Consider the following 27,574-nt stretch of genomic DNA (forward strand, 5'->3'; position numbering starts at 1 on the left):
TCTTCAGGTCTATATTCCATTCATTCCCTGTGCAGCTATTGAAAATTTACATTTTTTTATTTCTAGAAGTTCTCTTTAGTATTTTCTGCCAGGTAACTTTAAACAATCTTTGCTTCTAGTTCATTTTTTGATTATCGCCTTAATTTTTTAATTAGTAAACATACTTATTTTCTCATCTGTATCTAATAATGCCCATATCTATGGTCTGATTCTATTGTGTGTTATTGTTGTTGACTTTTTTATGTCTTATTTTAATTATTTTTAATTAAATTAGAGCTCATTTTAATTGTGACTGTGTTGTAATTTTTCCTGGTTTGAGGGGTGTATTAGTCGGGGTTCTCTAAAGGAAATAGAACCAATAGTGTGTGTGTGTGTGTGTGTGTGTGTGTGTGTGTGTATGTATGTGTTTATTTATTTATTATAGGAATTAGCTCACATGATTATGGAGGCCGAGAAGTCCCAGGATTTGCCATTAGTAAGATGGAGACCCAGGAAAGCTGATGGTGTAATTCAGTGTGAGTCCAGAGGTCTGAGAACTGGGAGTACTGATGCCTGAGGGCAGAAGACCAACTTCCCGGCTCAGGCAGAGAGAGCGAATTCACCATTCCTCAGCCTTTCTGCTATAGGTGGCCCCTCAAAGGACTGGATGATGCCCACCCACATGGGGGAGGACAGATCTTTACTCAGTCTACTGACTCCAATGCTAAGCTCTTCCTGAAACACCCTCCTAGACACACCCAGAAACAATGCTTTCCAGGCTATTTGGCCATCCCTTAGACCAGTTGAGCTGACACATGAAATTAACCATCACAAGCAACACTCCACCGGTGAGGATATGTGTTTGCTTCTGCCGTGTGCCTGGGCGTTACCAGTCTAGGACCACTTTAGAGTAAACTCTTGGCTTGACATTTTTCTGACCATAAAGCAAGTGGGAACTTGGGTTCAAAGCCTAAATGCTCATACGAGGGCTTGCTTCAGTTATAAAGTCTCGGGAGAGCATTATTCTTCCTCCATTGAAAGCTAAGACTGAGATACAGACAAGCTTATTGTCATCACCCTCTGGTGGGGTAGATTATAATTTTTTATTTTTTAAATCATGCTTTCTCCTAGGGTAGAGCTTTTTGGGTGTTGACTTGACATGGTGGTGTCTTAGTCAACTTTCCAGCTGGCTGAGGCCTTTGACTGTGTTTATCATCCACCTGCAATCCCTGCCCACAAAACTCTGCACTACTAAAAGTGGTTAGAGGATTTCAGATACCTGCCATTAGGATTCCTCCTTCAGTTCCCTGGATATATGCTCCCAGTTCACTTTTTGTGTCTGAGGAATTCCTGTTTTCTTGCAAATTCAGCTGTAATTATAAGGGATACAACAACGTATTTTCTATCCAGGCTTTTCGGCGGTTTTGTAGTGTGAGCATTATTTCAGGATATCTAGTCTTCCATGCTACTATGAACAGAACTCTGTTGCTTATTTTTAACATAGAATCACACTGTTTTGTTTTCATTGTATCCCAGGGACTCCCTGTGGTAAACAATTCTGATTGTCCACTTCTATTCATGAAAGAAGCGGTAAAGGGGACCTCACTTCAGAGCTGGTTTGACTCAGTGGTTCCGTGATGGCAGGAAGAATTGGGTTTCTGGTCATCTCTATGCTGTGCTTTTGATGGAGGAGCAATCTTTATCCTGGTACCAGCTCCCCATGATGGAAAGATGGCAACCAACAATCCTGAGAGCACTTGCTTCTTCCTCCAAACACAAGGAAGAAGGTCTCCGCAAGTTCCCTTAGAAGAGTGGAAAGTATTCCCCCAAGCCTCAAGAAACCTCTCTTTTGTGTCTCACTGGCCAGAAGTGGGCTGTATGTCCATCCCTGAAGCAGGAATTCTGGCAGAGAATACAGTTGAGCTGCTGAGCTGGACACTGACCCCATGCCCACCTCTTGCACTGGGGGTGTCGGCTCCCCAAGCCAGTGGTCTGCTCCTGGGAGATGTGTATACTCCACCAAGAATTCCAGAAAGTTGCTAAAAGAAGGGGAAATGAATGTGGAGAGAATAACCACAACATGAGGACTGAATGTAGAGACACAAACTACCTGCTGTGCAGCGGACATTAGCGGTTTGGTGGAACAATGGTTTCATTCCTGGGGGTCTCCAAACACACTATTCAAAACAAAAATAAGCCAACAGCCACCAGACACCCCGACCTGATCTACCTGCTAAAGACAGTCCTCCAGGGTCTTCTGCTCAGGACAACCTGGACACCAGTGGCGTATGAGACGTGGGTAGGACTGGGGCATAATCAGGACAGTCCCCTGTTGTGGATCCAAGGGTGAGGGCCAAAGGAGAGGGTGGCAGAACTTGCTAGGAAAATCCAGCGCCCAGGGAGACATGCGGAGGAAAGAGGGCTGAGCCAAGGCAAAACGTAATTTGATGAATGAATTAGGTTTTCTCCTGCTGCCGCCTTATTCTAAAACAATTCACTTCACTGTGTGTATTGCAAACAGCATTGGAAAGAGCCATTTAAGGACTGGGGGGAAGCCACACCTTCCGGACTAAGGTTCAGCTCACCCTCTTCGTCATCCCGCGTCCCTCACCTTTGGTGGCTGGAAGTCCTCGCGCCACTTCTGGGGACTTTGGGTGGGTGGGTGGAGACTTAGGACCTGAAGGTGCTAGTGCCTGGGACATTGGTCCCCACGGGCCGACCCCTGGGTCCTCTCCAGGGGCACGGAGACCAGGCGGGCCCGGGGGCCAGGCCGCGGCCGGCAGTCCACATTAGCTCGCGGAACAGCAGCTCCGGGGCTCACAGGGGTCTCGATCAGCACTCCCCGGAACCCCCCTCCTCGATCCAAACCGAGTCCTCAGGCTCGAAGCGCCGCGACAGGCGCGGTCCAACGGACGCGGGGAGGGACTTGCGCGCCTCCCCAGCCCTTAAATGCCCGCGGGGGAACGAGGCCCGGGGAGTGTCCCTCAAGATCCCTCCGAACGTTGCCGGGGGCCGGGGCCAGGAGCGCGTCCCGGGCTTTCCCTGGGGAAACTCCTCCCCCAACACCCCCGCCCCTGCCCGGACCCGCCCCTCTGGGGCCGCCGCTCAGGCTCGACCCCTCCCCCTGCCCAAGGTGACCCGGGACCTGCACTTGGGGGTGTCGCCCTGGGCATTTGGATACCGCCTCCCGGGATTAAAGCGAGATCCGGGGAGGGTCGAGGACTCCCGCGCCGGGCAGAAGAAGACGTGAGCTTGGTAGGAAGCGGAGAAGGAAGAGGAGGAGGAGGAGGAGGAGGAAGGGCGAGGGGCGGGAGCGCCGGGCCCAGCGAGGCGCAGGTGAGCGGCTCTGTGCTCCGTCTGGGGCTCGGGATCCCCGCGCAAGACCGAGCGACCTCAGCTTCCCGGGCGCTGGGTGGGAGTGACAGTAGGTGAAGCCAGGTGTGCGCAGCGCGAGCGCGGCAGGTGCGGGACGCGCGGGGCTGAGCCCGGCAAAACCCCTCCGTGGGAGCTGCGAGGGTGCCCCGAGCCCGGGATCCCTTGGCGCGGCGCTCGGAGGCCCCCGGCGGCCCCGTGGGCATCCCGCGGCCGGGGCAGGTTGCCTTGTGAGTCCCTGGCCTATTTGGAGAAGAGGGTGCCCGGGGGTCCCTCGGGTGGATCCCCTCGGTCTGGGGGTCCCTTGGGTGGATCCCCTCGGTCGGAACCGGCTCCTGCTCCCCCTGCCTCTGCGGCCCGGAGCTGGGGGCCGGGGGGTTGGGGGTGCGCCTTGTCCCTCCGGGAACGAGGAAGAGGGGGGATTTTCGATCCGTTTCTTTGTTTCGCGAAAATCTCTGCAGCCCCGGAGTGTTACCTGAACTCCTTCTGCTCCTTGGTTACCTCCCGAAGTGGGGAGAAACTGGAAACTCGCTGAGATTCCGGGAGCGATACGGCCGGCGCGGCGGGGACGGCGGGGACAGGCTCCCGGACGGCCCCCGGGCGAGGCGCGAACGGCTCGGCGGCCAAGGGGGAAGGACTGCCCGCAGCCCCGGCCCCATTGCGGCGACCGGAGGCGGCGATCAGGGCTGGCCACCTGGGCACCGGGCACCCGCAGGAACCGGTCGGGCGGAGTGGTCCTGGACCATGGGCGGGCGCTCCCTGCCGGGGAAAAGGCCGGACACCCGGGCGCTCCGGTCCACCGCATGCCGCCCTGTGGGACTCTGTACAGTGGCCGAGCGGCCAAGCTCGCCAGCCTGGCAGTGGGCGCCCTGTTCCCCGCCGCACGGGTCCTGCGGCGGAATTGCTTTACCGCCCCAAAGTTTGTGTGTCCACGTCTCAGAGGCTTTGGTTGCGGGTGGCTGCCGGCACTGGCTTGTGGCCCAGCGTTTGGGTGCCGGGATCCTGAACCGATGCGACAGAGAGCCGCCCCGCCCGCGGGCACAGCGCGGTAACCTCGAATCCCATTTCGGATGCACAAGCAATGGACTTGGTCAAGGGAAATCCTAGTGGTTCGCTTGGGAGGGAAAGGACGGCACGGTGGCCAGAGTCGGCCGGTGGGCAGGGTGACAGCTGCGCACTCCTCGCCTCAAACACGCGCGGCGGTGCTGGGGCTGCACTAGCGAGCGCGCGCTGCGTGCGCTGATGCTTGCGCTCGCACCGCTGTCAAGAACCCCTCTAGGAACGGAAATTACAAAGGCTGCGAGCCGGAGTTCAAGGTGCTTACAAAACCTAAAGTGAGGGGAGGGTTGTTGACTAATTCTGGGAGGTCCGGAAGGTTCTCCAGGAAGTGAGAATGGAGCCAACCTCCGCGGGACAAGGGGTGGGGGCTGGGAGAGCTTACACGGCCCCAGGATCTGGGGGCTCAGGCACTGAGGGAGCCTCGTCTCCTAGCTCGCAGTTGCTGCTGCTGCTGCAATTGCTGAGTGAGGGGGGGGGGGTGGAGTGGGTGGCTGGTGGGCCAGGTGATGGAGGAGCCCCCAAGAATTCACTAGAGAGTCGCTCTGGCTCTCAGCTTTACCAGAGGTGGGGCCTGCCTCCATCCCCCCAACCCCAGCTGACCGAACCTGCCAATGAGGTTAGAGTGGAAGGAGGGGCTCCATTGAGCAAGCAAACACTCAGTGGAGAGTTGGGGGAGTCCCCTGGGCTGGGACCCCTGAACACTTCCCTCCCTGTCCTTCAAACACATCAACTGGTGGGCAGCGTGGGCCTTTGTTCTTGGCTTGGACATTTGTTTGGTCCCCAGCAACTTCCTTCTTAGAGACACCCTCAAGGTCAGCCTTGTAACAGGGTTGTGTTGTTGCTGGAGCCGCCTTGGAGATTGCCAGCTTGAGCCCTGGCTGCCCTGCCCTGGGCTCAGTCACCTTAATTGTAGGAGCAAATTTGGCTCCACTGGTATTGTGATAACAGCAAACGTGGATGTGGCACTTTCTTCCAGGCAGACGTCACTGCAAGTTCCTTGTAACATGTTGAATGCAGTTGTAAGGTCCTGCAGGGGGAAGGGATGCGGCAAAGCCATCTGGCTCTGGGCTTCGGTACATATTGTCACTTACCTTTGCTTCCGCCTGGGCTCCTCCAGGGCACTAGAATGTATGGAAACCAGAGAAGAGGAGAAAGAGAAGCTGAGCACAGGCCCCGGAGGTGCCCGTGTGACAGGGGCTTTCCTGACAGGAGCCCTGGTGGCAGCCTCGCCTGGGGCTCCGTGTGACGGAGCAGAATGCCCAGGACTGCTCCGTGGGGCAGTGGGGGGAGGGCTGACTTCCCCGGATGATGCTGGTGCGATGTCCTGTGGATGATGACGCCTAGACACACACAGGACATGAGGACAGTGTAGTGGTCATCGTATAAGTGTGCTGACTGTGCCTCTGGGTCCAGCCGGGGCATGAGGGAGGCAGCCCACCAGCAAGCGTAAACCGGGACCCTGGGCTGGCGGCTGTCACTCTTCCATCTGAACTTGTGGCAGGAGTCCCCAGAGCTTTGTAACAATATGGGGTCATTGCCCTGCTTCCAACTGCATCACACACTGAGAGTGGGGAATCTATTTTTCTAAACCTTCCAGAAAATTCCAGGTTTGGAAATTATTGCTCAGGTCTGAGCCTTGGGCATGGAAGCAGAAAGGAAAGGCGACTGGGTCAATTTAGTGGCTGGTTGGTTTGGGTTACGTAAGGATTGGGTAGGATCTGCTGGGGAGGAGGGTCTGGGGGGCATTCAAGACCCCAAGGGCTTTCCCACCTCTGCTCTCTCACTGCTCTGGATTCCCCAGAGTTGTCCCACCTCCCACAATTGCTGAGCTCTTGCTGCTCTTCCTGTCCCCACCTTACTTTCCAAAGTGCCTGCCAGGGACCCCTGAGATTGGGTCTGCCCCAGGATGAGTCAGGTGGCCTCTGGGGGTGGGGTGCAAGGATGTCAGTCACAGACCTGAAGAGCTGAGATTTGCACTGGGACGGACTTGGTGAGCCCCTTCCTGGCTTGGGGTTGGGGAGCCCCAAAGGCCATCTAGGGGGAGCTCTGGCTTCCAAGCCCCCCGAGGCAATGAGCCCCTGTTCCATTGACATCCTGGCCCCATGTACACGTGAAGTCCCCAGGACTAGCAGAGGGCCCGTCTGATCACACAGGCAACTCTGCAAGACCGGTTAGAGGAGGAACTTGTGGTCAGGAAAGGAGAAGAGCCTCGCCTGGGACCTGGTTTTTCCCAGCCGCTGGACAATGGTCTGGAGAAGAGGAACTGGACATGGAGAAGTGTCAGTGGCAGCCATAGAGGCATCCTGGGAGAAAGGCAGATACTGATTGTTCTGGGGGGCTGTGCGCAGTTACTTGAATTGTAAACTGGATTTCGAAGAAGGGCGGTGACCGAAAGGCAAGCTTTTGCTCTTATTAGAGGTGAGCCAGCGGTGGGTGGGGGGAGGAGGAAGGACTTGCTCTCGGTGAAAACTCCAGCATTTGGTTTGTGTGTGTGGACAGACGGGAGCTCTCAGGCGTCAGTGAGGGAGGGGGTGCAGGAGGGCGTGTGAGTGCAGAGGGGGGATAAGGAAGATGAAATGTTGGAAGGGCGCCCTGTGCTTGCAGTTGTGGGGGCTGAAGGCTGGGCATTCATGCCAGGGGAGAACAGACACAGGATGGGAGCGCTCGGGGCGGACGGAGAAGAGAGGATGCCGCGATGGCGATGGCGATGGCGATGGCGGGGACGTTCGTAAAAACTGTTCCCAAATGAGAGATGAACTGGAAGAGAAAACGAAGCCCAGCGTTTGTTCTGCTTGTTTGTATGTGGCCTGAGCCTCAGTGTCAGGTTCCTTCTAAGGTCACTGCCTTCCTAGGGGCCTTTCTGGTCGAGCACCGCACTTGGCCTCATTTCAGCCCTTGATCTGAACGGTGCACGTGGAGCCTGGGTTTTCTAGGCACCGTGGGTCTGGAGTTCATTCTTCAAGTGTCTGACCGCAGAGAATAAAAGCTCATCCTGTCTGGTCTCCTGGCGAAAGCCTAGTTCCGCTCTAGAATACGCTAGGGAAGTGGTCTTCACTGTTGGATCAAACGTCTGTAGGTTTGAGGAACTGTGTTCTTCCCAAGGCCACCCAGGTGACTTCTGGCCTTTCTCGTTGGAAACTTGGTTCTCCTGGGTTAAGTTAAACCCACCTTTCTGATATTTCTGACCATTTTGATCCTGGTTTCCCCTTTGGATTTACACAGAGTAAACTGAGTCCCTTCTCCACATAACAGCCCCGTAGATACTGGAAGGTGAATCTTAGCGGCTCATTGTGTTATTATTGTGTGCTCATCACGAGTTGGGCACAGGGCTGGGACACTTCCACCTTCATCGTGGCAACAACCTTGCTGACTTATTGTCCCCATTTCACAAATCGACTGGGGCAAGTTCTTTACACGTAAGCCAGTGAGTGGTCTTTGCACGTGCCCCCCTGGAGGGACCTGGGCCTGCCTGTCCCATTAGACATGCAGTCAGTTTAACCACCTGGACCTGTGGGGTCACTGTGACCTCACCTTGGAGGCTGGTTTTGTCCAGGTGCAGGCTTTCCAGCCATCTCTCTCTCTCTCTCTTACATTTCATTCTTACTCATTTGGCCTTTGGAACTCAAAAAAATATTGGAACGGTTTCTTTGTGTGGCACAAAGCTAGATTTGAAAAAAATAAAAAAGGACCAGACCCAATTACTGCCCTAAAAAGTTTGTAATCTCGTTGGGACAATGAGGCATTCATAGAGAAAGAAACTTGGATGCTGCAGACAATACCTCTCCTGAGGCGATGCCTCTCTCTCTCTCTCCCTCTCCCTGTCTCTGTCGCTCTCTCCCCCACCTCTCTCTCCAGTCACTGTCTGATTGCCTTCTACTTACTATTTATGTTGAACTGTTATTGAAATCTACTACTGTCTGTTAACTTTACCAGTGCACGATTTCCCCAGCAGGAAATGAGAGCGTCGTTTCTGTAATGTGATTTTGTGCAATGGCTGAGGCATGAGAGGGGCTCATGCATCACTTGTTGACTGGATAGGGAGTGTGTGTTGGTGTTGCTTGCTTTGGAGTTTGAAGAAGGGACACAGAATCTGAGGTCCAGGAGTGTGGGCCTCGTCAGCCTGTCACACCTTGTCTCACCTGTCTCGCCTCCTGGAGGCACCCAGAGGGCGTCTGCGTGGGAGCGAGCACATGCATGGTGGTGCGTGGTGAGGTCAGCGGAGCCTTCCTGATAGGGGACACCCCTGACCGTGGATGGGACTCTGTGAGTTCATCTGCATTCGTTTGGTGGTTTTCAAATTTAGTCTCTGGCAAATGTGTTCTGAGATCTCGAGAGGGAAGACACTAAGAGAAGAGACTGTTCTTGTTTGGATGTAGCTTCATTAGGCCCTGACGTGCAGGTAGGACTCCACAGCATGACCGCAAGTGACTCAGGTGTGACTCAGCTCCCTGAAAGGAAGGCCCACAGTCGACCGAAACGGCCGTGTTCTGTCATGTGATTCATGGGGACGATTGTGGAGCAGGAGCTGGCGGTCAACAAGTTGGGGTCAGGGGGTCAGTGGCACATTTGCTCTTCTGCCACTTAAAGGAAATATGCTTCGCTGTGGCTGGCTTTCGGAAGGAAGGACAACTATCTGTGCCCTGTCAGTGACAGGAAGGGACCTCCGTGGCACCGTGTGGCCTCTCTCGCCTTGCTCCTTCCAGAAACCAGTTAGAGAGTTGCTGTCTTGTGTGGGTGTGGACACGCCAGCTGTGAAGAGGAGCCAGACCCAGTGTGACCTCCGGGTCTCCTTTCAGACCCGGTTCCATGGAGACATTCTCCCTTCCTTTCTTTTCGGCCAGAGAGATTATAGGCGGCACGCCTCTCCTCCGCGGTAGCTAGTCTAGACACACTTGGTGTTTTTGGTTCTAAGGTTTTGTGGGCCAGGGGATCGCTGGATGAGATAGGGTATTGTGCCGTTGCTTCTGGGTCCTGGGGCTTCTACAGGATAATTCATGGCTGTGCTCCCTGGTGCCTTCCCTTCCAGGCTTCCTTGTCTCACTGTTAGGGATCTTGAATGAACAGGAAGCCTGAATTTTGAGCATCGATTCCTCTTTCCTTTCAGAGCGCTCCTCAAGTGGGAAAGCCGCCAGTGGGATCGAATTTTCATTTCCTGAAACTTCACCCAAACCTATAACTGGTGAGATAGCTCAGAGGCACAGGCCCTGAGAGCAGACAAACCAGAGGGGTGAGAACGTTTGCTCGCTAGGCCAGGGCTCTTTTGAAAGTAATCTTAGGAAGGTGACAAGTTTTTTCCTGCTTATCCGAGAGGGGAGCGGAGCTTATTGTGCTGATGTCAAGTCTTAGACCGCTCTCTCCTCACAGAGCAGAGGTAGAAAAGGTATATTAATACATGCTAGTTACATCATTGACAGGCTTAAATGGTGTGTGCATATATACATATGTGTGTATATGTATTTTCTACATAGTGATCCCTCCCTTTCCTCTTCCCCAGAAAGGTGTTGACTTTTTTGTTTTTAATCTCAAAAAACCTCAACGTTGTCAATATGAACTGGTTCTTATATTTTTACTTTACATGAAGTCATAAATAAATGATTGGTGTGTTTTGGGGGCTGACCAGTTCAACGAGTTTTCCCAAGATGAAAAAACCATATTCATATTTTCATTCATAGCCTGTTGTTGTTATTTTTAGTTGAATGAGTCAAATAATGATGTTTAGGAGACAGCCAGGCAGTGGTGTCCTAGCGCGAGCTCTGTTGCTTTTGGCGTCACTGGATTTTCAGAGCTGGGGGGCTTCACACTAGCAAGTCTGCAAACATGCAAATGCTGCCATCCGCCCCTCCCCCCAGCAGGCCGCTCCACGTCTGTGAGCTTTACGATCACTTTTTTTTAATTTCACAAAAATCCATGTAGCACTTACTGTGTGCCAGGCACTAACAGCTTTCCAAGTTTCATCTCATCTCATACCAACAACCCTGTAGTGGGTACTATTTTTATTGCCTTTTGCAGACAAGGGAACTGAGGCACAGAAACGTTCACCGACTTGCCCCAGGCCACAGCTAGTGAGGGACTGAGCTGGGGTCTGGGTCCAGGGACTCATCCCAGAGGTCACGGGCTGACCCACACGCCATGCTGCCTGCCGCCATTTGCCAGGTGGAAATGTTCAGACCAGACCTGGCCAGCCTTGAAGCCCAGAGCTCTCTCTTTGGGAATGCAGTCTTGTGGGCGGATGATTGCAAAGGCCTTTTCTCGAAGCACTCCTTGGTCATGGCCAGACAGCAGGGGAGGGCGGGTAAACGCCCTCATTTGGTCTTGCGAGGGAGAGTGGTGTCAGATGGGGCTTTCCTACCGAGTTTCCATGTTGATGCTCTTGATATTACGGTGAACCGTTCACAAATGTCCGTGAACAAATGAACCAGAGCTTTCTTTTCAGTACTGCTAACCTTAGAAACCACCGAAACGATTAGATCTGAATTTCAATCTCTTCTAGATTTGGGCTGGTAAATGGAGTAGCGGGTCAGTGTGAATGTGTTTTCCAGCTTTTTCTCTTTTTCTTTTTTTTTTCTTTTTACATATATGTTTGTTAAGAATTGGGAGCGTCCATATGGCTTCCTTAAAAAGTCAGGTGTGGCCTCTGGTACTAAGTTCTAGACCCCCTGCTCAGGGTGTGCGGCTACTTCCATCCCCACGGACACTGCAGGTGCGAGCGAGGGAGCCTCCAATGGTGCCCGCTGTCACTGGTGCCTGGCACCGAGCTGTCGGCCTGCACCTCTCGTTCAAGCCTCAACCAAACAAGACACTGCTGATTATTACGTCTGTTTCTGTCTGAGAGTCAGAGCCGTTCCGTTATTGCCCAGTGATACCTCCAGGAGGTAGTGCTGCAGGGAGTTAACCCACATGTTTGCCCATCTGCAGCTTCTGCTGAACGTGATGGGTGCGTGTGTGTGTGTGTGTGTGTGTGTGTGTGTGTGTGTGTGTCCCATCCCTGGTTTCTCCTGTTGTAACGTGGTGGGTGCGGGGGGACTCGGTCCCCTGTGAGAGCTGTGTGGGTGCAGCCAGCCCTGAACTCTGAGTTATGAGCGAGTCCCAGGCTCCAGTGTGGCAGGTTGTGGGGGCCAGGGGTAGAGGTGAAGGGGCAATGCTGCTGTTCGTTCTGGGGAGCGGTGACTGTCACCTAGACAGCCTTCTAGTTCTTTCTCTACCTGTCTCTTAGACACTAACTGGTATGGAAATATTACAGTTTTGTCATTCTTTCTTCTAGGTCGTCTTGAAGGTTTCAAATACCTGCCTTTACCTGATGCTGCTGATAGAGTCAGGATGGCTTTAAACTCAGTAAGTGGTGAATTATTACCCTCCGGGTCTTTGTCCCTCTTCGTCCCTCTTTGTCCCCTTATTTCTTCTGTGATTCCCTGAGGTGTATCACATGGGCCTTAACAATGTTGCTCACCTTGTTAAGGGCCATATGTCCGGACTGTGTGTGCTCTGTGGATGCTGGTCAGGAAATTCCCTAGATTACAGGTGAGCAGAAGGAGGCAGGGTGTGGCCACCCAGCAGCTGCCCCCATGAGAGTCTCAGAGCTGTTGGGTGGGTGTGGGGAGATGAGCGTCTCACTGCCACCTCTTCTCTTCTTGCTCTGAAGGTGGGGGTGGGCAGGGGACCAGGCTCGGGCTCGGTGTGGGGATAGATGGAGGGAGGATGGTGCTGAGAGGGAGTAAGTCCTGGGGAAGAAAGAGTGTGTAGGGCACGTGGGCCAGCAGACCATCCTGTAGCCCGACTTACTGGTACACAGGACAGGTCATGATTGAATGAGGCGTTGGGCTGGCTGTGTCTCTTCCTGGAGCCGCCCCCTTACCCCCTCCCCACCCCCATTGGAGGCAAATGCATGATCCCTGTTCCCCATCATATCTCACCAACTCATCGTATCCCTGGGAATAAGTGCATTTAGGAAAGAGTTGCGGTTAATAACAGTTTTCTAGATCCTACATCTGGAAAACAGACTTCTAGCTCCCCCACCTTTATTTGTTGCTGGTATATATTTTCACTGGATTCATTTTGAATTTCAAATCCACTGCCCGGGAATCCGCCAGGACAAATGGCGGTGCTTGCTGCAGCCTTTCCTGGGTGGGACGGTGTGTTCTCAGATGCTACAGATAGAGGCTGACACACGTGCTGCTGGTTCTGCCCCTGGTCCCCCATTTAGATGGGAGATTACATGTCATTTTCTCCTTCTGCCTGCTGCTTGGGTTCAGACTTATAATCTTTGGACTTTTGAAGGAGAGCACTGGTGAGTTATTAAGCAAAAGTTAACTCTGGGAGCCCACATTTGGCTCATTTCTTTATTGTCACTTTCCTGGTGGCTCCATTTCAAATTCTAAGCATTAAGTTGCCTCTGTTGAGAACACCGGTCCTCTCTGGGATCACAGTCAACAAGAAACAAGGGCAGAAATTAACGAGTGGGAAGAAGGTTTGCATGGGGACCTCAGACACTGATAAGAGGCAGAGTGGCCTCCCAGCCAGTGGGACTGAGGGGAGCTGAAGCAGGAGAAGATTGCGGGTGGGCAGGGTCCAGAGTGGCCCGCTGGGGGGTGGAGGGGCGGGTCCTAAAGGGTAGGCCTAGAGAAACAATCTTTAAGTGGCAAGAGCGGAGAAGGGCTTTCTAAGAACATAGAAACCAGCCCAAAGGTGGAGCTGAGAATAAAACACTATGGCTGGGGCAGTCCCTTTCACTTTTGCACCCAGAAAAATCCACTCGCAGGGACGTAGCCACAGAAGTCCACAGAACTCAAAATCCACTCGCAGGGACATAGCCACAGAAGTCCACAGAACTCCACACAAACGCTTGTGCTGTATAAAGATGTTTATTTAGGCAGAGCTGCGAGCAGCCCCCATTTGTAAACCAGGTACCTGCTCATTAATGAGAGATAGTGAGTAAATGTGATGTGATTCTACAAGAGAAGAGGGACAAGAAAAGGGATTGCATGGTGACGTGCATACTGTGATCCTTTAGGCCAATTTCCTAACTTTATCGCTCACTTTGCTCTCTGCAAAATGGGTGTATCAATTGCTCCTGAATCATCTTAGTCATGATCATTTCAAGGTTTCAAGGTTTCAAGGTCATGAAAGCAGGTCAGTTCTCCAGTGTCAGCTATTATTATTCTCATTATAATTCCGGTATCACTAGTTTATAACTTTGCACTCCATTCTCAAGGCATAGGGTATGGACTCATTCCCAGACTTTGACACATTTTTTTCTTTATTTGCTTTTTTTTTTTTAACTAAACTTCAATGGTTTGTAAACCATTTACTTTTTCTTTATGTCACAAAAAAGAAGTGAATGGTGACATAGGTTAAGGGTGAGTCAAAAAGGTACAAATTCCCAGTTATAAGATAATTAGATCCTGAGGATGTACCGTGTTTCCCTGAAAATAAGACCGGGTCTTATATTAATTTTTGCTCCAAAAAACGCAATGGGGCTTATGTTCAGGGGACGTCATCCTGAAAAATCATGCTAGGGCTTATTTTCCGGTTAGGTCTTATTTTCGGAGAAACACAGTAATTACAGCATAATGGACTGTTGTTACCAAGACTGGGTTGCATCTTTGAAAGCTGCTAAGACAGTCGATCTTAAAGGTTCTCATCGTAAGAAAAAATTCTTTATAAATATGTGTGGTGATAGAAGTTAGACTTATCGTGGTGATCATTTCATAATTTTTATACACATATTGAATTACTGTGTTGTATGCCTGAAGCTAATATGATGTTACGTGTCGGTTATACCTGAATAAAAAAAAATGACTAGCACAAAAACAAAAACAAAATCTATTGACAGTAAACTGAAAATTCTGGTTAGTTTTTATTCTTGATAAGTTCAGCGTTTGGCATAAGTATAAACACCTTAAAAGGGTCTGAAGCTTCTAATGCCTTGTCTGAGTGCAGTGGGGTCTACATTTAACCTTTAGGGTCACTACGGTTTCGTAGTATTCATTGTCTTTTTAATTGTTTAGGGATCACCACCAGGTGTTGAACCTTACTACGAAAACCATGGATACCAGCCCGAGAGCCTCTATCCCCCGCGGCCTGCTGTGGCCCCCAGTGCCTACTCGGTGTATCCGGCCCAGTACTACACGCCTGTGGTACCCCAGTACACCCCGAGGGTTATGACGCACACTTCAACACCTGCCATCCACACGCAGCCCAAATCCCCGTCGGGGACGCTGTGTACCTCAAGTAGGACACTTTTTGTGTTTATTTCCTACAATGGAAACTGAGTTTGGGGTCTGCCTTCTCTAGTGGGCTCTGTTCCCACCTGCTGTGGCCAACCATGCTGGGCGGCTGGGGCTGGTCTGTCTTACGTGCCTTTTCCCGCTCCCTCTGCTGTGTCAAAACTGTCAGCCGCTGAGTGTCTTCTCCTGCTCAGGGACTTGCGGGAATCCCTGGGCTGAAAGGTCTTCACGTTCCCTTACCTCTCCTGTCCCAGCTTTGCCTGTACCACCCAGGGTGGTCTTTCAAGATGGGCGTCTCTGTACTGTTTCTTGCCTGCGTGGTTTATCTTTAATGAATTGGTAAAGTCCTGCTGCAGGAATAAACGGACCTTTCTTTGTGGCACTTCCCTGGATACAACAAGTCGGGGTGCAGGTGCCCCATAAGGATTTTGTGTTCAGTGAATGAAGCGGCTGGTGTGGTTGGGGCCCAGAAGTTTCTGTGACTTTCTCTTGGCTTTAATGATCTTGTGGCTGGATGTAGAGAAGGGCTGAGAGGTCGAGGGTGCGTGCCCTTCGCTTATCACTTAATTCCATATCTTTCTTATACCCTCTCATTCATCTCCCCTGTTTGCATCTCACTCTGTCTTCTTTCTTTCCAGACCCCTTCTCCTTACACCCTCTGAATTTTGATGCAGACTAGTTTAAGTGTTAGGAATTGCCCAGACAGAACTAGCACGGCAGTGGACTGGTACAGCTGGTACTAGTCCAATTACAAAACTAGTACAGTGGCTGTACCAACTAACATTTTAAATGATAATGTTTTCGGTCTTACTTTGGGATAGACACATACTCATGCAGTTGAAGATGAGTAACAGAGCATTTCCATGTACCCACCACCACATCATACATCATCGAAATAATACCTGTGCTATTTGAAGCCCCCTTTCTGTGTCCCTCCCAGACATCCCCAGCTCCTAACGAGCACTGCCGTCCTGTATTTCTGTCCCAACACTTGTGTCTGCTCCCCTCACGCTTCACACACAGCGTTTCCAGCCTGCTCCTCTGTCTCTCAACCTCTACCCTCTTTTATTCCCACGTTTTCTATGCCTTCACGGTTCCTCCTTCATCATCCCGTCTCCTTTCCTGGCTCTCTCTGTCCCTCTATTAGTTTCTCTCTGCTCAAGGAAATTGCTCTGATGTCCTTCTGGTGGTTGGTTGGATAGGTCATGACCAGTGGTTCTCAATGGGGGGCGATTTTGACCCCCAGGGATATTTGTCTGGAAACAGTTCTGGTTGTTTATAACTGGGGGGGGGGGCTAATGGCATCTCCTGGGTAGGTGCCAGGATGCTGCTAAACATCCTACAGTGCACGGGACAGCCACACAGCCAAGAATGACCAGCCAAGATGGCAGCAGTGCCGAGGCTGAGAACCCCACTCTTAGTCTGTCATGGTGGCAGGAAGGAAGCCAGGTGAAGAGGGTTAAGGAACCCTGGCAGTGGTACCTGCCTCCTAAACAAAGAGGACAGTGGTCAGAAGCCAGGGGTCCCCTCTTGAGGTCAGCATGTTAAATGGGTGGCACTCACGCCGGTGACCATCCAACCCCGGCTGACAGAAAGAGCCGGCTTTCCTGACTCCCACATTTCCACTTTTCCAAGGGAGAAACTGGTAAAGACAGGCAGTTGGACAGGGATATATAAATCCCTTGTCGGTTATTCTTAGAAGGGCACGAGCCTACACATAGGATTTTTCATTCTAAAACTGCCCTTTAAACTCAAAAATAGTTCACTGAACTTACCGTGGTATTATTCTTAGAATATGTGGCTTATAACACATAGAAACAAATATATTTTATAAGTGTAATGTTTGGCCTTGGAAGTATTTTTTTAAAATAACATACTGTTATTCTTAGAGTAGTTTTAGGCACACAGAAAAATTGAATGTAGAGAGAGCACCTGTATACCACCTTCCCTCACCCCCAAAATTTCCCGTCATCTTACCTTGGTGTGGTGCCTCTGTCTGTTGCAACGATGAGCCCATGTTGATTCATATGAGCCCATATTAACTGAAGTCCATAGTTTTCAGGTAGGATTAGACTCTTTATTGTATCTCCTATGGGTTTGGACAAATGTGTAGTGACAGGTGTCCATCATTACAGTACCATACAGAATAGTTTCATTCCCTAAAAATCCTCTGTGCTCCCCCTGGTCATCTCTCCCTTCCTCCTTCCTCCCAGGCCCTGGCAAACACTGGTCTTCTTATTCTCTGGCTCCATAGTTTTGCCTTTGCCAGGGTATTGTCCAGTTGGAATCATGTGGCATGTAGCCTTGTCCGAACCTTGACAGTATTTTGCGAGTTACTTAACTAGCACAAATCAGAAGCTTTCCCACCAGGAGTACAAGGGACATTTTTGTATTTAATGTATCTGTTTTGCTTTAGCAAGGCATAGGTGTTTCACACTGAATCACAGCTGGGTTTTGGAGAATTGAAGGTCAACAAGCCTAGGACGCAAATAATTGACACTAGAAACAGTAGGGCTGAATCAACAGTAGACTAAATTGATGATGATGAAGGAAAATGGATAGTAAGTTATAATTAAACTCAACAATAGGCGCAGTTGCAAACCAGCAAGTCAAAATGCTTGTCCACCAAAAGTAAAACCAGGGGTCCCCACTGCCCAGAGCAGCGCAGATTGCCACTGAATGTCAGGTAACACCACCTAATTTAATATTCCCTAACTGTCCTGTCAAGTTCTTTTATCTTAGATAAAATGACATACAGAAAATTCGCCCCAATGAAAAGATTATCCTTGGCCAATGGGTCAGATTGGCCATTTGGAATTTCTCCCAGGAGAGCTGCCCCTGAGACTCCACCCTGCCTGCCTCAGAAATGATCGCTCTTGGCGAGTTCTGATGATGTGGCTGGGTGCCACTTGGCGTTCCTCAGACCTTGGCTCTGGCCTCACCTGGGAGCCTGTTAGAACTGCAAATTCATCCTCCCTCTGCCCCACCTGAATCAGAATCTCTGCGGATGGGGCCAGGAAACGGGTTATCAGGCTCCTAAACCTGTTCGGGTTGGAGAACAGACTGTGGAATTAGCAGAATGTGAGGACGAAATGTGAGGCGTGGCTTTGAGCAGAGGGGTCAGTTCTGGTCCATCGACTCCAGGGCTGAATTTCTCGCCCCGGCTGACTTCCCAAAGCACAAATGTGCCCGTGTAGGTACAGCAGGCCTCCCCACGCTCTTCCTGTCCAGCCTGGGTGTCCCCTGTATAAATTAAGGGGGATGGCGGGTCCGTTTAAATGCCCACTCCCCTGTGTCTCCTCCACCTCTTCACCTTCCTTCCAAGATAAGCTCCCAGAAGCACCTGGGGCTGGGGCTGCCCTCCATGGATCAGTTACTGGCGGTGGGGTTTCTGGCACCGTCCTCCAGACCTGGATGCAACTTTTGGCTTACGCTCCGACCTACAGTGGCATGTCAGTTTGTTTTGATTAGAGAACATTGGTGACCTTTCCCAAATGCCTTTTTTCTTATCTGAAATGTTCCTACTCTCAGACCAAAGGGCCACTGTCAGAACCTTCCTGAGCAGCAGGAATGTCCTTTCTGCATGTGCACTGTCCAGTGTGGCAGCCACTGACCACTGAGCACTTGAATTTGCATAACTATGTAACACCATTTAGCCACAATTAATTGAAGTACAAATAGCCACATGTGGCTAGTGGCTGGAATGCGACAGTGTGGGTCTGTAGTGTCCACTCACTAATAGCCTTGGGTGGGACAATTTATTATTTTGCCTTGAGTGCCACTGATGGGGAGATAATAGTTTGGGGTAACTTATTATTGTTTTGCTTATGTGTGTAATTACTGAAACAAGGTATTTTTCCTCTTTCAGCCAATTTTTTACGTAACCATTCATTTTTTCTATTTTAAGACCATACTTTTTTTGTTTTTGAGAGCTTAACTTTAGTGCACTTTGCTTCATATCATGGCTTCCTGCTTTGATTCTCCAAAAAGCATAAAGTTTAGTGCTCTGGAACAATCAAGGCTCCTCCAGGACACGTTCTTCACATTCAAAGTCACACATTTAAGTGCATAAGAAATTATTATTTCTTGATAGCCTATATTATAAACATAGTGGATTGAATCTAAGAGTGTGACTTTGAAGAAAACTTTGCAACTAACTTGTAAACTCATTTCTTTTTCTCAGAGACTAAGAAAGCGCTGTGTATCACCTTCTCCCTGGGGGCCGTCCTTGTGGGAGCAGTGGTGGCCGCCATCTTGCTCTGGAAGTTCAGTAAGTGTGGAGTGGCCACCTTGAAGCAGGAGAGAGGCCTACTAGAGGCGGGCTGCCAGGTGCCCAAGCTTACAGGAGCCCTGCTCGCTGGGCGCGGGACCCTCCCGTAGCCCTTGCTGAAGTTTCTGTCTTACGAGACGAGCTGTCTTCTCTGCTTCTCTTGAGTTATGGTGATGCGTGAATAACCATTCTTGGAAGCAGGCAATCTCATGTGGGTTGCATGCTCCATCCTAATCTATGAGTTGTCACAGTCCCGTGCCACTTGTGTGGTATTGACACATGCTGGGAGAAGCATTTGAGTTTACCCAGTGGTTTGGGGCACTAGGTGCCACCTGGCACTCATGAGCACAGGTTCCCCACCTGGGGGCCACACCTGGACCCCTGTATCACAGTTTCCAGCAGTGGCTGCTTCAGGCTGGCTGTGCCCCCCCTTCCCCCCCCACCTCCTTGAACGCAGCCCAGCCTCTTCCATCAGCCTGGGGCAGTGCCGGCTCACAGGAGTCACCTGGGGGCAGAGACAAAGTGGAGCGCTGTCCAAATGCAAGGCGGGAAGTCCTTCCCACTGGCCCTGGAATAAGCCCCCAGCCCTGGTTCCTTTGATATGTGAGCAGCAAGGACACCTCCCCTCCTTTTCAAATTAAGAGGAGAAAGTTTTTCCCTCTGTCATGTGGGGCAGACAACGGAATTCTGGGGGGTGCCAGGTGGCTCCCTTGGTTCCTGAGCCTGACTGGCATGTCCCTCCTGTCTCTGCAAGTGGAAAACAAGTGCTCGGTGTCCGGGATCGAGTGTGGCTCCTCGGGGACCTGCGTTAGTGCCTCTCACTGGTGTGACGGGATCCTGCACTGCCCCAGCGGGGAGGACGAGAACCGGTGCGGTAAGTCAGGGGACTGTGCACTTGGCCGTGGGAAGGCACCCCCCACCCAGGGGGCCTGGGCGCCTGGGGTCCGCCATATACAGGGCACGTCGGTGCAGGCCTGTGTCCCCCACATTGATGCATTATGTCATCAGTCCCGACCTGGAGCTTTAGGTTAACCACGATTGGCAGATGAGAAGACAGGCTCAGAGAGGGTGTGCTTCTGGCCCCACGTCACACAGCTGGTGGGTGTCACGCAACAAGGCCAGGGTCACTGGGACCTTCACACTCCCTACTGCTACAGGGTGTCACTGCATGGCAGAGTTTTCAGTGTAAAGGTGCGAGCGTGCTGTGTAACAGGCTGCAATGGGGAAAATGATGTTTGAATCTGGGAGTCGTGCTAATGTCCACGTGTACGAGGACGGACAATTAAGTTCACGAACTTTCTATTGTGTAAGTGCACACACCCAGAGTTAAAGACTCGTCCTGTGAGCCAATAATGTTTCACACAGTTAATGCTGGAGAAAGCCTTTGTCTGCTTCATGGTCAGTTTTCTTCTCCTGAGACCATCTTGGCGAGGTTTCCTTTCCTGCACATCCGTTTGCAGGTCGCCGTCCCTGCGTGGGTTGTACTGTCGGTCCTGGCTCGTGGATTCCTCTGAGAGGCAGCCTGGGCCCTGTGCTTGCCCTGCATGGTTGCTCTGCCCGGTTGACTGTGTCTGCAGGTCGATACCTTGGTCTCGGTGCCAGGAGCTCCTGCAATAGCGTTACATGCTTCCCGGCCGGGGACTATTTGTACTTGCAAGTGACTCACTCGCTCCTTAAACTTTCAGTGGAGTGCCTTGCCTTTGTTTCAGTGATAATATATTTGTCACCATTTTCTGAACTAAAGTAGGAAGTTTTTGAGGTTGAGTAGAGTGTGGTTACGGTATTAGGTGGAATGGCTTCTGATGTTTTCCCACACGTGCATGCGCGATTCAACTCCAGCAGGACCGTCTCATATGTGACCTGGACGCACTTTCTCTTGTCTTGATATTTAAGTTGTATTTATTTAAACACTCGAAGAGTTAATATATGCGAACAGATCAGAATTCAGGAAGTAACAGAGGGTATGCAGTTAAAGGTCTCACCTCCCCCACTCTGCCCACACACACACTCACACATACTCATATACACTCACACGCTGTGACACAATAGAAAGCATATATTGGTCTCTGCCCCAGCTCCTGGCACAAAGCTCCTGAAACCTTATCGTTTCCTAAGTGGTAAGATCACGAGGAGCATCTTTGGTTCTAATGTTTGGTCTTTGACCCCAGTTCCTGGCACAGGGCTCCTGAAACCCTGGTCATTCCCTGGGTGAGGAGTGTCTTAGTTCTGCTGAGGTAACTCTGGGAGGACACCAGGATGGCTCCTGGATGAGGGCTGGTCACCAGAAAGGACAAGCCACGGTCAGAGGCTGGGAATTTTTAGTCCCACCCAGGAGACAGGAGGGCTGACCATGGCGTTGATGATCGAACCTGCCTACGTGAGGAACCTCCATGAACCCCAATGGCGTGAGGGTCGGGGAGCTTCCGGGCGGGTGGGCACGCGGCGACCTGGGAGGTGACACTTCCATGGGCCCCACCCTACGCATCTCTCCATCTGCGTGTTCATCTGGGTCCTTTGTCTTATCCTTTTCTAATAAGCCCATAACAGAAGCATGTTTTCCTGACTTCTGTGATGCCCTCACCAAATTAATCGGCCTGAGGAGGGGGTCATGAGAACCTCCACTTGGTCAGAAGCACGGGTGACAGACAACCTGGACTTGTGACTGGTTTCTGAAGGGGGCAATCTCGTGGGGCTGAGCCTTTGTCCTGTGGGATCTGACGCTGTCTCCAGGGAGGCAGCATCAGAATAAAGGGTAGAACATCCGGCTGTATGAAGACTTGCTTGGTGTGGGCAAAAGCCCCAAGCACATTTGGTGACCAGCCGTGTCAGAAGTGAAGTGTTCTGTGAGAGCAGTAAAGGAGACGCACAGGAAACAAAGCCAGCAGGAGGAGGAAAGAGCTGGGTTGTGTTCCTAACTCACACACGCATGTACACACCAGGTATGCAAACACACACCACACACACTCACACACACTCATACACACGCTCACACACACTCCTGTTCACCAGTCCATCACTTTTTTTTTTAGGGGCAACTAAAGGAGTTTTTTGCTTCTCCTTCCAGAGTGTTTGCATAAAAAAACAAATATTGTTTGCATGCTTAATCCCCCCATTTCCCAGTGGTTACCACCCAAGTGACTCTCCAGCATTGGGTGACACATCCTGGAACCATGTTTCCCCCTGTCCCTCTGCTGTCCAGTGCTCCGGTGCTTGGACAGGCCCCTGATACCAGTTTCTTCCCTGGCGCCCTTTTGCTGTGACATGCGTGTGCCAAACACAAGAGCATATTGTAGGACATGTTCCCAGAAGTAAGCTGCCGGGTTGAAGGGCTTGAGAGTTTATAAGTCACTAGGCTCTCCTCCACGTGGGATTCTCATTTCCATGTTGACTGTTTACGGAAAACAAAGCAGACGGACATGACGTTGTGTGTGACCGATATTAGAGAGAACACCATGTGATGTGCTTTTAATCTGTGCTCCGCATAAATGCACATCTCCTAACACTAAAGAACACCGCCGGCCGTGGAAACTGTTCAAGAAAGTGTGCAGAGCTTTCTTTCCAAGGGCAAAGCATATGTATATATTCTTAACATTAATTAACTTTCTTCGTCTATTGCTACGCTCTGTGAGAATTCAAGTGTCAGACAGAAATGGAAGAGCCGGTTGAGGTGACACAGTTCACATACTGTTTTGGACACTTGAAATTTGCTAAGAGGGCAGATCTAAGTGTTCTCACCACAAAAAAGAAGGAAGGAAGGAAAGAAGGAAGGAAGGAAGGAAAGAAGGGAGGGAGGGAGGGAAGCAGAGAAGGAGGGAGGGAGGGAGGGAGGGAGGGAGAGAGGGAGGGAAGGAGGGGGCAACCATGTGAGGTGATGGATATTCTAATTGACGGTGGTGAACGTTTCACAATGCATAGAGGCATCAAAACACCTAGTTGTGCACCTTGAATATATACAGTTTTTATTTGTCAATTAAACCTCAGGAAAGCTGAAAACTTTCCTAATGCTTAAAGAAAAGCCTGCTGGAGACCTGCTGCAGTGCTGGCCATCACCTGCCATCTTCTCCTAGTTAGCGTGTGAATGCAGGTAGTTGCAAGGGGAAAAAAATCCCCAAACTGTCCACAGATCAAGAATGAAATGTCTCCCTCACTTTCTATCACAGTGTCAGTTTTATTTTTAATTTTCGAAGTATATGTAATTCTGCTTACTTTAAAAATTTTCGTAGACTCTGTTCTTTAGGGTAGATAGTAGAGTTCCCCTCCCCCCACAGTCGCCCCTGTTTTTAACATCTTGCATTAGTGTGATACTTGCATTACAATCAATGAGCCAACGTTGATAGTTATTGTTAACTCAAGTCCTTAGTTCACAGTAGGGTTCACGCTTGGTGCTGTAGACGATGCAAAATGTATTTACTTTCGGACAGTAGGTTTGGACACATGTACAAAGACATGCGCTTGCAGTAGTATCACCCAGAGTTGTTTCACTGCCTACAAATCCTCTGTGCTCTGCCTGCTCACCCCAGACCCGGGCAGTGACTCACCTTTTTACTTAACCATGGTTTGCGTTTTCCAGAATGTCATACATTTGGAATCATACATTACGTAGCCTTCACAGATCAGTTTCATTCACTTAGTGAGGTGCATTTGAAGTTCCCCCATGTCTCTTCCTGGCTTGAGAGCTCACTTCCTTTTAGCTGAATAATAGTCCGTTGTCTGGCTGCGGTAGGTTTGTTTATCCACTCGCATCACACTTGGCTAGCGCACAGATGGCATGTCGGGTCAGTCGTCACAGAAGCATTGGGAAATAATCAGACCAAGGCTGGTATTTCATGGAGGAATGTCAGTCACGCTGTCCGGTGAGTCGGGCCGAAGACGGAGGCGACAATGAGGCCTGAGAAAAACCCGGTCCTCATTTTACACTCTGAGCCCACACAGTTCCCCGCAAACAACAGAGCAAGGTTAATCCAAGTAGAATTCCACTCTGAATACCCACTTGTGTTCTCCTCTACAAGGAAATGTTCTCAGAATTCGAGGTTGTGGTTGCCTCTAGGGAGAAAGATGAGGGAATGGAACGGGGAGGGGGCTTATACTGTCTTCATAACGTTTTATCTTTTTAAACAAAAGAGCTATGGCTGTTTCGGCTGAACAGTGAATTTAGAGGCCGAGCCCTACACCAGGTATTTGGCACATCCTTGGGCGTTCTGCCGGAGTCCAGGGGTTTTTTGGGGGGTACGGGGGAGAAGGAGAGAGAGAGATAGAGGGGGGGAGAGAGAGAGAGAGAGAGAGAGAGAGTTGACTTGCTGTTTAGAGCAATTGTTGAAAGAGCATTTTTCAAAAACCTTTTATCTTACTCATTTATTTCTTAAAAATAGTCTTATTGAGCTATAATTCACATACCGTAAAATTCATCCTTTTCAAGTATACAGTTCAGTGGCTTTCATATATTCACAGCTATCACCACCGTCAAGTTTAGGATATTTTCATCACTTCAGTAGGAAATCTTGAACTACCGCCCCCTGTCCCCACTTCCACGCCTCCCCCAAGTCCTAAGCACCCACTAGCCCACTTTTGGTCTTTGTGGATTTCCTACCCCAGACATTTCATAGAAATGGCATCAGCCAGCATGTAGCACTTGTGACTGGCTTCTGTCACTCCGCACACTGTCTTCAAGGTTCCCTGACGCTGTAGCGTGTGCCCCTTCGTCCCTGTCATGGCCGAAGAATATTCCACTGTGTGGATGGGCCACGTATTGTGCGTCCTCAGTTGATGGGCACCTACGTTGCTTCTACCTTCTGGCTGCTGTGAGCAAGGCTGCTGGCAGCATCTGTGAACAAGTCGTGTCTGTTTTCCGTTCTTTTGGGGAAAGAGCACTTTTTAGCGGCGAGACTAGATTGCTGGCCTCCCTCGTGTGTGGTCGGCGCCTGGAGAGAGGGGACCCAGCACTGCCACCTCCGGGCGCAGGGTGGGGCTCACGTGGCCGTGGGGACAGTTGTCTGAAACTCACAGAGCATCTCCCTTTGTGCAGTTCGCCTCTATGGACCAAACTTCATCCTTCAGGTGTACTCGTCCCAGAGGAAGTCTTGGCACCCGGTATGCCAGGACGACTGGAGCGAGAACTACGGGAGGGCGGCGTGCCAGGACATGGGCTACAGGTGAGCGTGGGGGCCCCGTGGCCTCAGGAAGGGGCTGCGGGGCCAGGATGCCCGTGACAGGCAGCAGGAACTTAAGACAGTGCTTCTCACTGTCTCTCTGCCCCCCCCCCCCAAAGTTGTCTCCTTCCCAAAGCTGATGTGGGAAAGCAGCAGATGGGACTTGTGCCCGTCACTTCCACCCCTGCTTTCTCCCTGAGTCTAGTGAGTGTCGCTCCTGTCACACAGCCTGCCTTGACCTCTACCCACTCCTGGTTACTCAGGACCATCCAGCACTGTGGTCGGCAGGGGCCAGGATGCTGACTGAGGGCCTCTGTGGGTGGGGGTGGGGGTGGGTGAGTGGGGAGGGCTGGATGGGGGAGGTGAGCAGGAACAGATACTGTATGACCTTCATGGCACACATGCGACCTTCACTGCATGCACATGGAGGCACTGCAGGCTTTGGAACAGGAGAGAACTGCTCATCAGACAGATGTAGGAGAATTCATTTCTGTGCACAGCCATGGGGGAGGTCGGAGAGAGGGAGGGAGATCCCCCCAGGCCCAGCCAGGGCTCACTGAAGCACCCCTGGGGAGATCTAGGCTGCCCTTTGGCCTCACGGGGAAAGGCTGTATGATTTTATTACCACCTTCTCTTCCGTGGGGGTGTCCCAGTGTGACTTCCATGCAATTCTAGGGTGTTCTCTATATGCCAGTTCTCAAAATGAATGACCTCTTGATAAGAAAGTTGGCATTGCAGCTAGTGCAATACTTCAAAATGCCACCCCCACATTGCAGGGTCGAAAGACACAATGAAGCCGCCATCTTGGTTCAGGACCTGTATTTATAACTGGGGGCATTTTAACTTCTGTACATTTTGTTAGGTCGTATGTACTCACATCTCCTTATTCTCATCATTTCTTTATCCAAACCCAAACTAGAAGAAACACAACCAACAGAGGACTTTTACCTGACACTTCAGGGTTATCGGATTGTAAAACGGTTATAACAGTTATTGGATTAGAATTTGGGATTTTGTTTTCCAAAATGCTAAGGTGTTTCTCTTAATCTGAACAGCATACAAAAGACGTATTGTGATAGCATTGGATTTGTGATTGCCTACCACTGAACCGTCATTTTGAATACGATTTTCTGCCTTTTGTAGGAATAGTTTTTATTCTAGCCAAGGAATAGTGGATGACAGCGGGGCCACCAGCTTTATGAAGCTGAACATAAGTGCTGGCAACACCGATCTCTATAAAAAACTCTACCACAGGTAGTTGTGATTTCTTTTCTCCTTGGAAATAATGTTATACTGAGAATGCCTGGGGGCATCGTGGGAAATGAGTGTTCTGAGCCTGATTTCCCTGAGCTGTGATGCCGGGCGTGGTGAGTCTCTCATCACGAGGAGATGGGACTCCAAGCAGGACCGATCACCCTGAGCAGCTCGGGGTTCATTCTGGGGAAGCGGCGTAGGTGGCATGTAGGTGCCATTTCATTTGCGGCCCCTGCCCTCAATGGTGTTGATGACACTGCAAAACAGAATTCACGTTGTTGATTTTCTTCACACTCTAGACATTAGAGATGTACCTACTGCGTGTCAGGGAGTGTCTCTAGGAATGCGACAGAGCACCTCGGGGTCCCAGCGTGGTGACCAACTCATCCTGCTTGCCCAGGACTTTGCCGATTTCCACACTAGAAGTCTCCTCCCCCGGAACCCCCTCAGTCCCAGGCTGCATTGATGGTTGGTCCCCAGCCCCAACCCTAGTGACAGATGACGCTCAGCGAGGGCTGGGGAAGGAGAGGCTAGTTCAGTTCAGCCAACATTTCCTGTACCTCCAAGCTGCCTTGTGGTCCTGGGTGGGTCACGGTGTGTCCTGTGGATGGAAATAAAGCCAAAGGACAGGTCGCATGACTGATGGCTTAACCGGTTAGGAGGGTGAGGGAGAGGAGCAGGCTTCAACTGCTCGTTTTGTTGCACTTGTGTTTAAAATGCTTCAGTCTTCCCAGGCTCATTATTATCTGAATGTTCTTTGACTTAAAAGACGGTGTCCTTTGCATGAGACGTCCTCGGCTCCAGGTCCCTGTCACTCTGCCCCAGGTGGCTAGCCAGGCCATCACGCCCCGCCTGCCAGGTGCTGTTTTAGGGGAGGACGAACTCATCACGCAGCCCCTCCTTTCCTGTGAGTGGGAGGCTGAAAGCTCCTTTGCATTCCTGGTGGCCTGTGGCTGAGGTGTCCGGGGGACTGACTTCCGCGGAGCCTGTCTATCTTAGGGGGAATGTGACAGGGTGAGCCCAGCAGGGCAGGTGTGCATGGCCAGGTGGACCCATCAAAACAGTGAGGCTGTGGTTTGCTCACTGGAGAAGCTAAACACAGCTGCCTGGGCTCTGTAAAGGCTGAGTGTTTCTTTGTCTTCCATGGATTCAGGGCTGAGCAGGGGAGGGGAGGCTGCCAACTCTCGGTGAGAGCCTTGGCATGTCATAAGGTGGATGCCACGTGTGGAGGAAAGAAGAGGTCATTGCCTGGCACATGGTGTCCCGTATAC

General features: G+C 51.0%; 1 protein-coding gene across 3 annotated transcripts in view; it reads left to right on the forward strand.

The window, feature by feature from the left end:
* The first annotated feature begins 3,096 nt into the window (after positions 1-3,096).
* The window catches only part of TMPRSS2 (transmembrane serine protease 2), a 35,005-nt gene continuing 10,527 nt past the window's right edge, over positions 3,097-27,574 (forward strand). Inside the window, exons 1-7 of one of the 3 annotated variants that reach the window (XM_019745777.2) lie at positions 3,097-3,234; positions 11,672-11,742; positions 14,415-14,637; positions 18,817-18,903; positions 19,658-19,777; positions 24,926-25,052; positions 26,193-26,303. In XM_019745777.2, coding sequence (XP_019601336.2) covers positions 11,728-11,742; positions 14,415-14,637; positions 18,817-18,903; positions 19,658-19,777; positions 24,926-25,052; positions 26,193-26,303 — 683 coding nt within the window. In that variant the 5' untranslated portion in view covers positions 3,097-3,234; positions 11,672-11,727. Of the gene's footprint in view, positions 3,316-3,396; positions 3,418-11,671; positions 11,743-14,414; positions 14,638-18,816; positions 18,904-19,657; positions 19,778-24,925; positions 25,053-26,192; positions 26,304-27,574 lie in introns of those variants that run through there. The other 2 variants (XM_019745776.2, XM_019745778.2) reach the window with 2 other exon arrangements.

Source organism: Rhinolophus sinicus, linkage group LG01 (assembly GCF_036562045.2).
Source record: "Rhinolophus sinicus isolate RSC01 linkage group LG01, ASM3656204v1, whole genome shotgun sequence".
NCBI classification, from domain to species: Eukaryota; Metazoa; Chordata; class Mammalia; order Chiroptera; family Rhinolophidae; genus Rhinolophus; species Rhinolophus sinicus.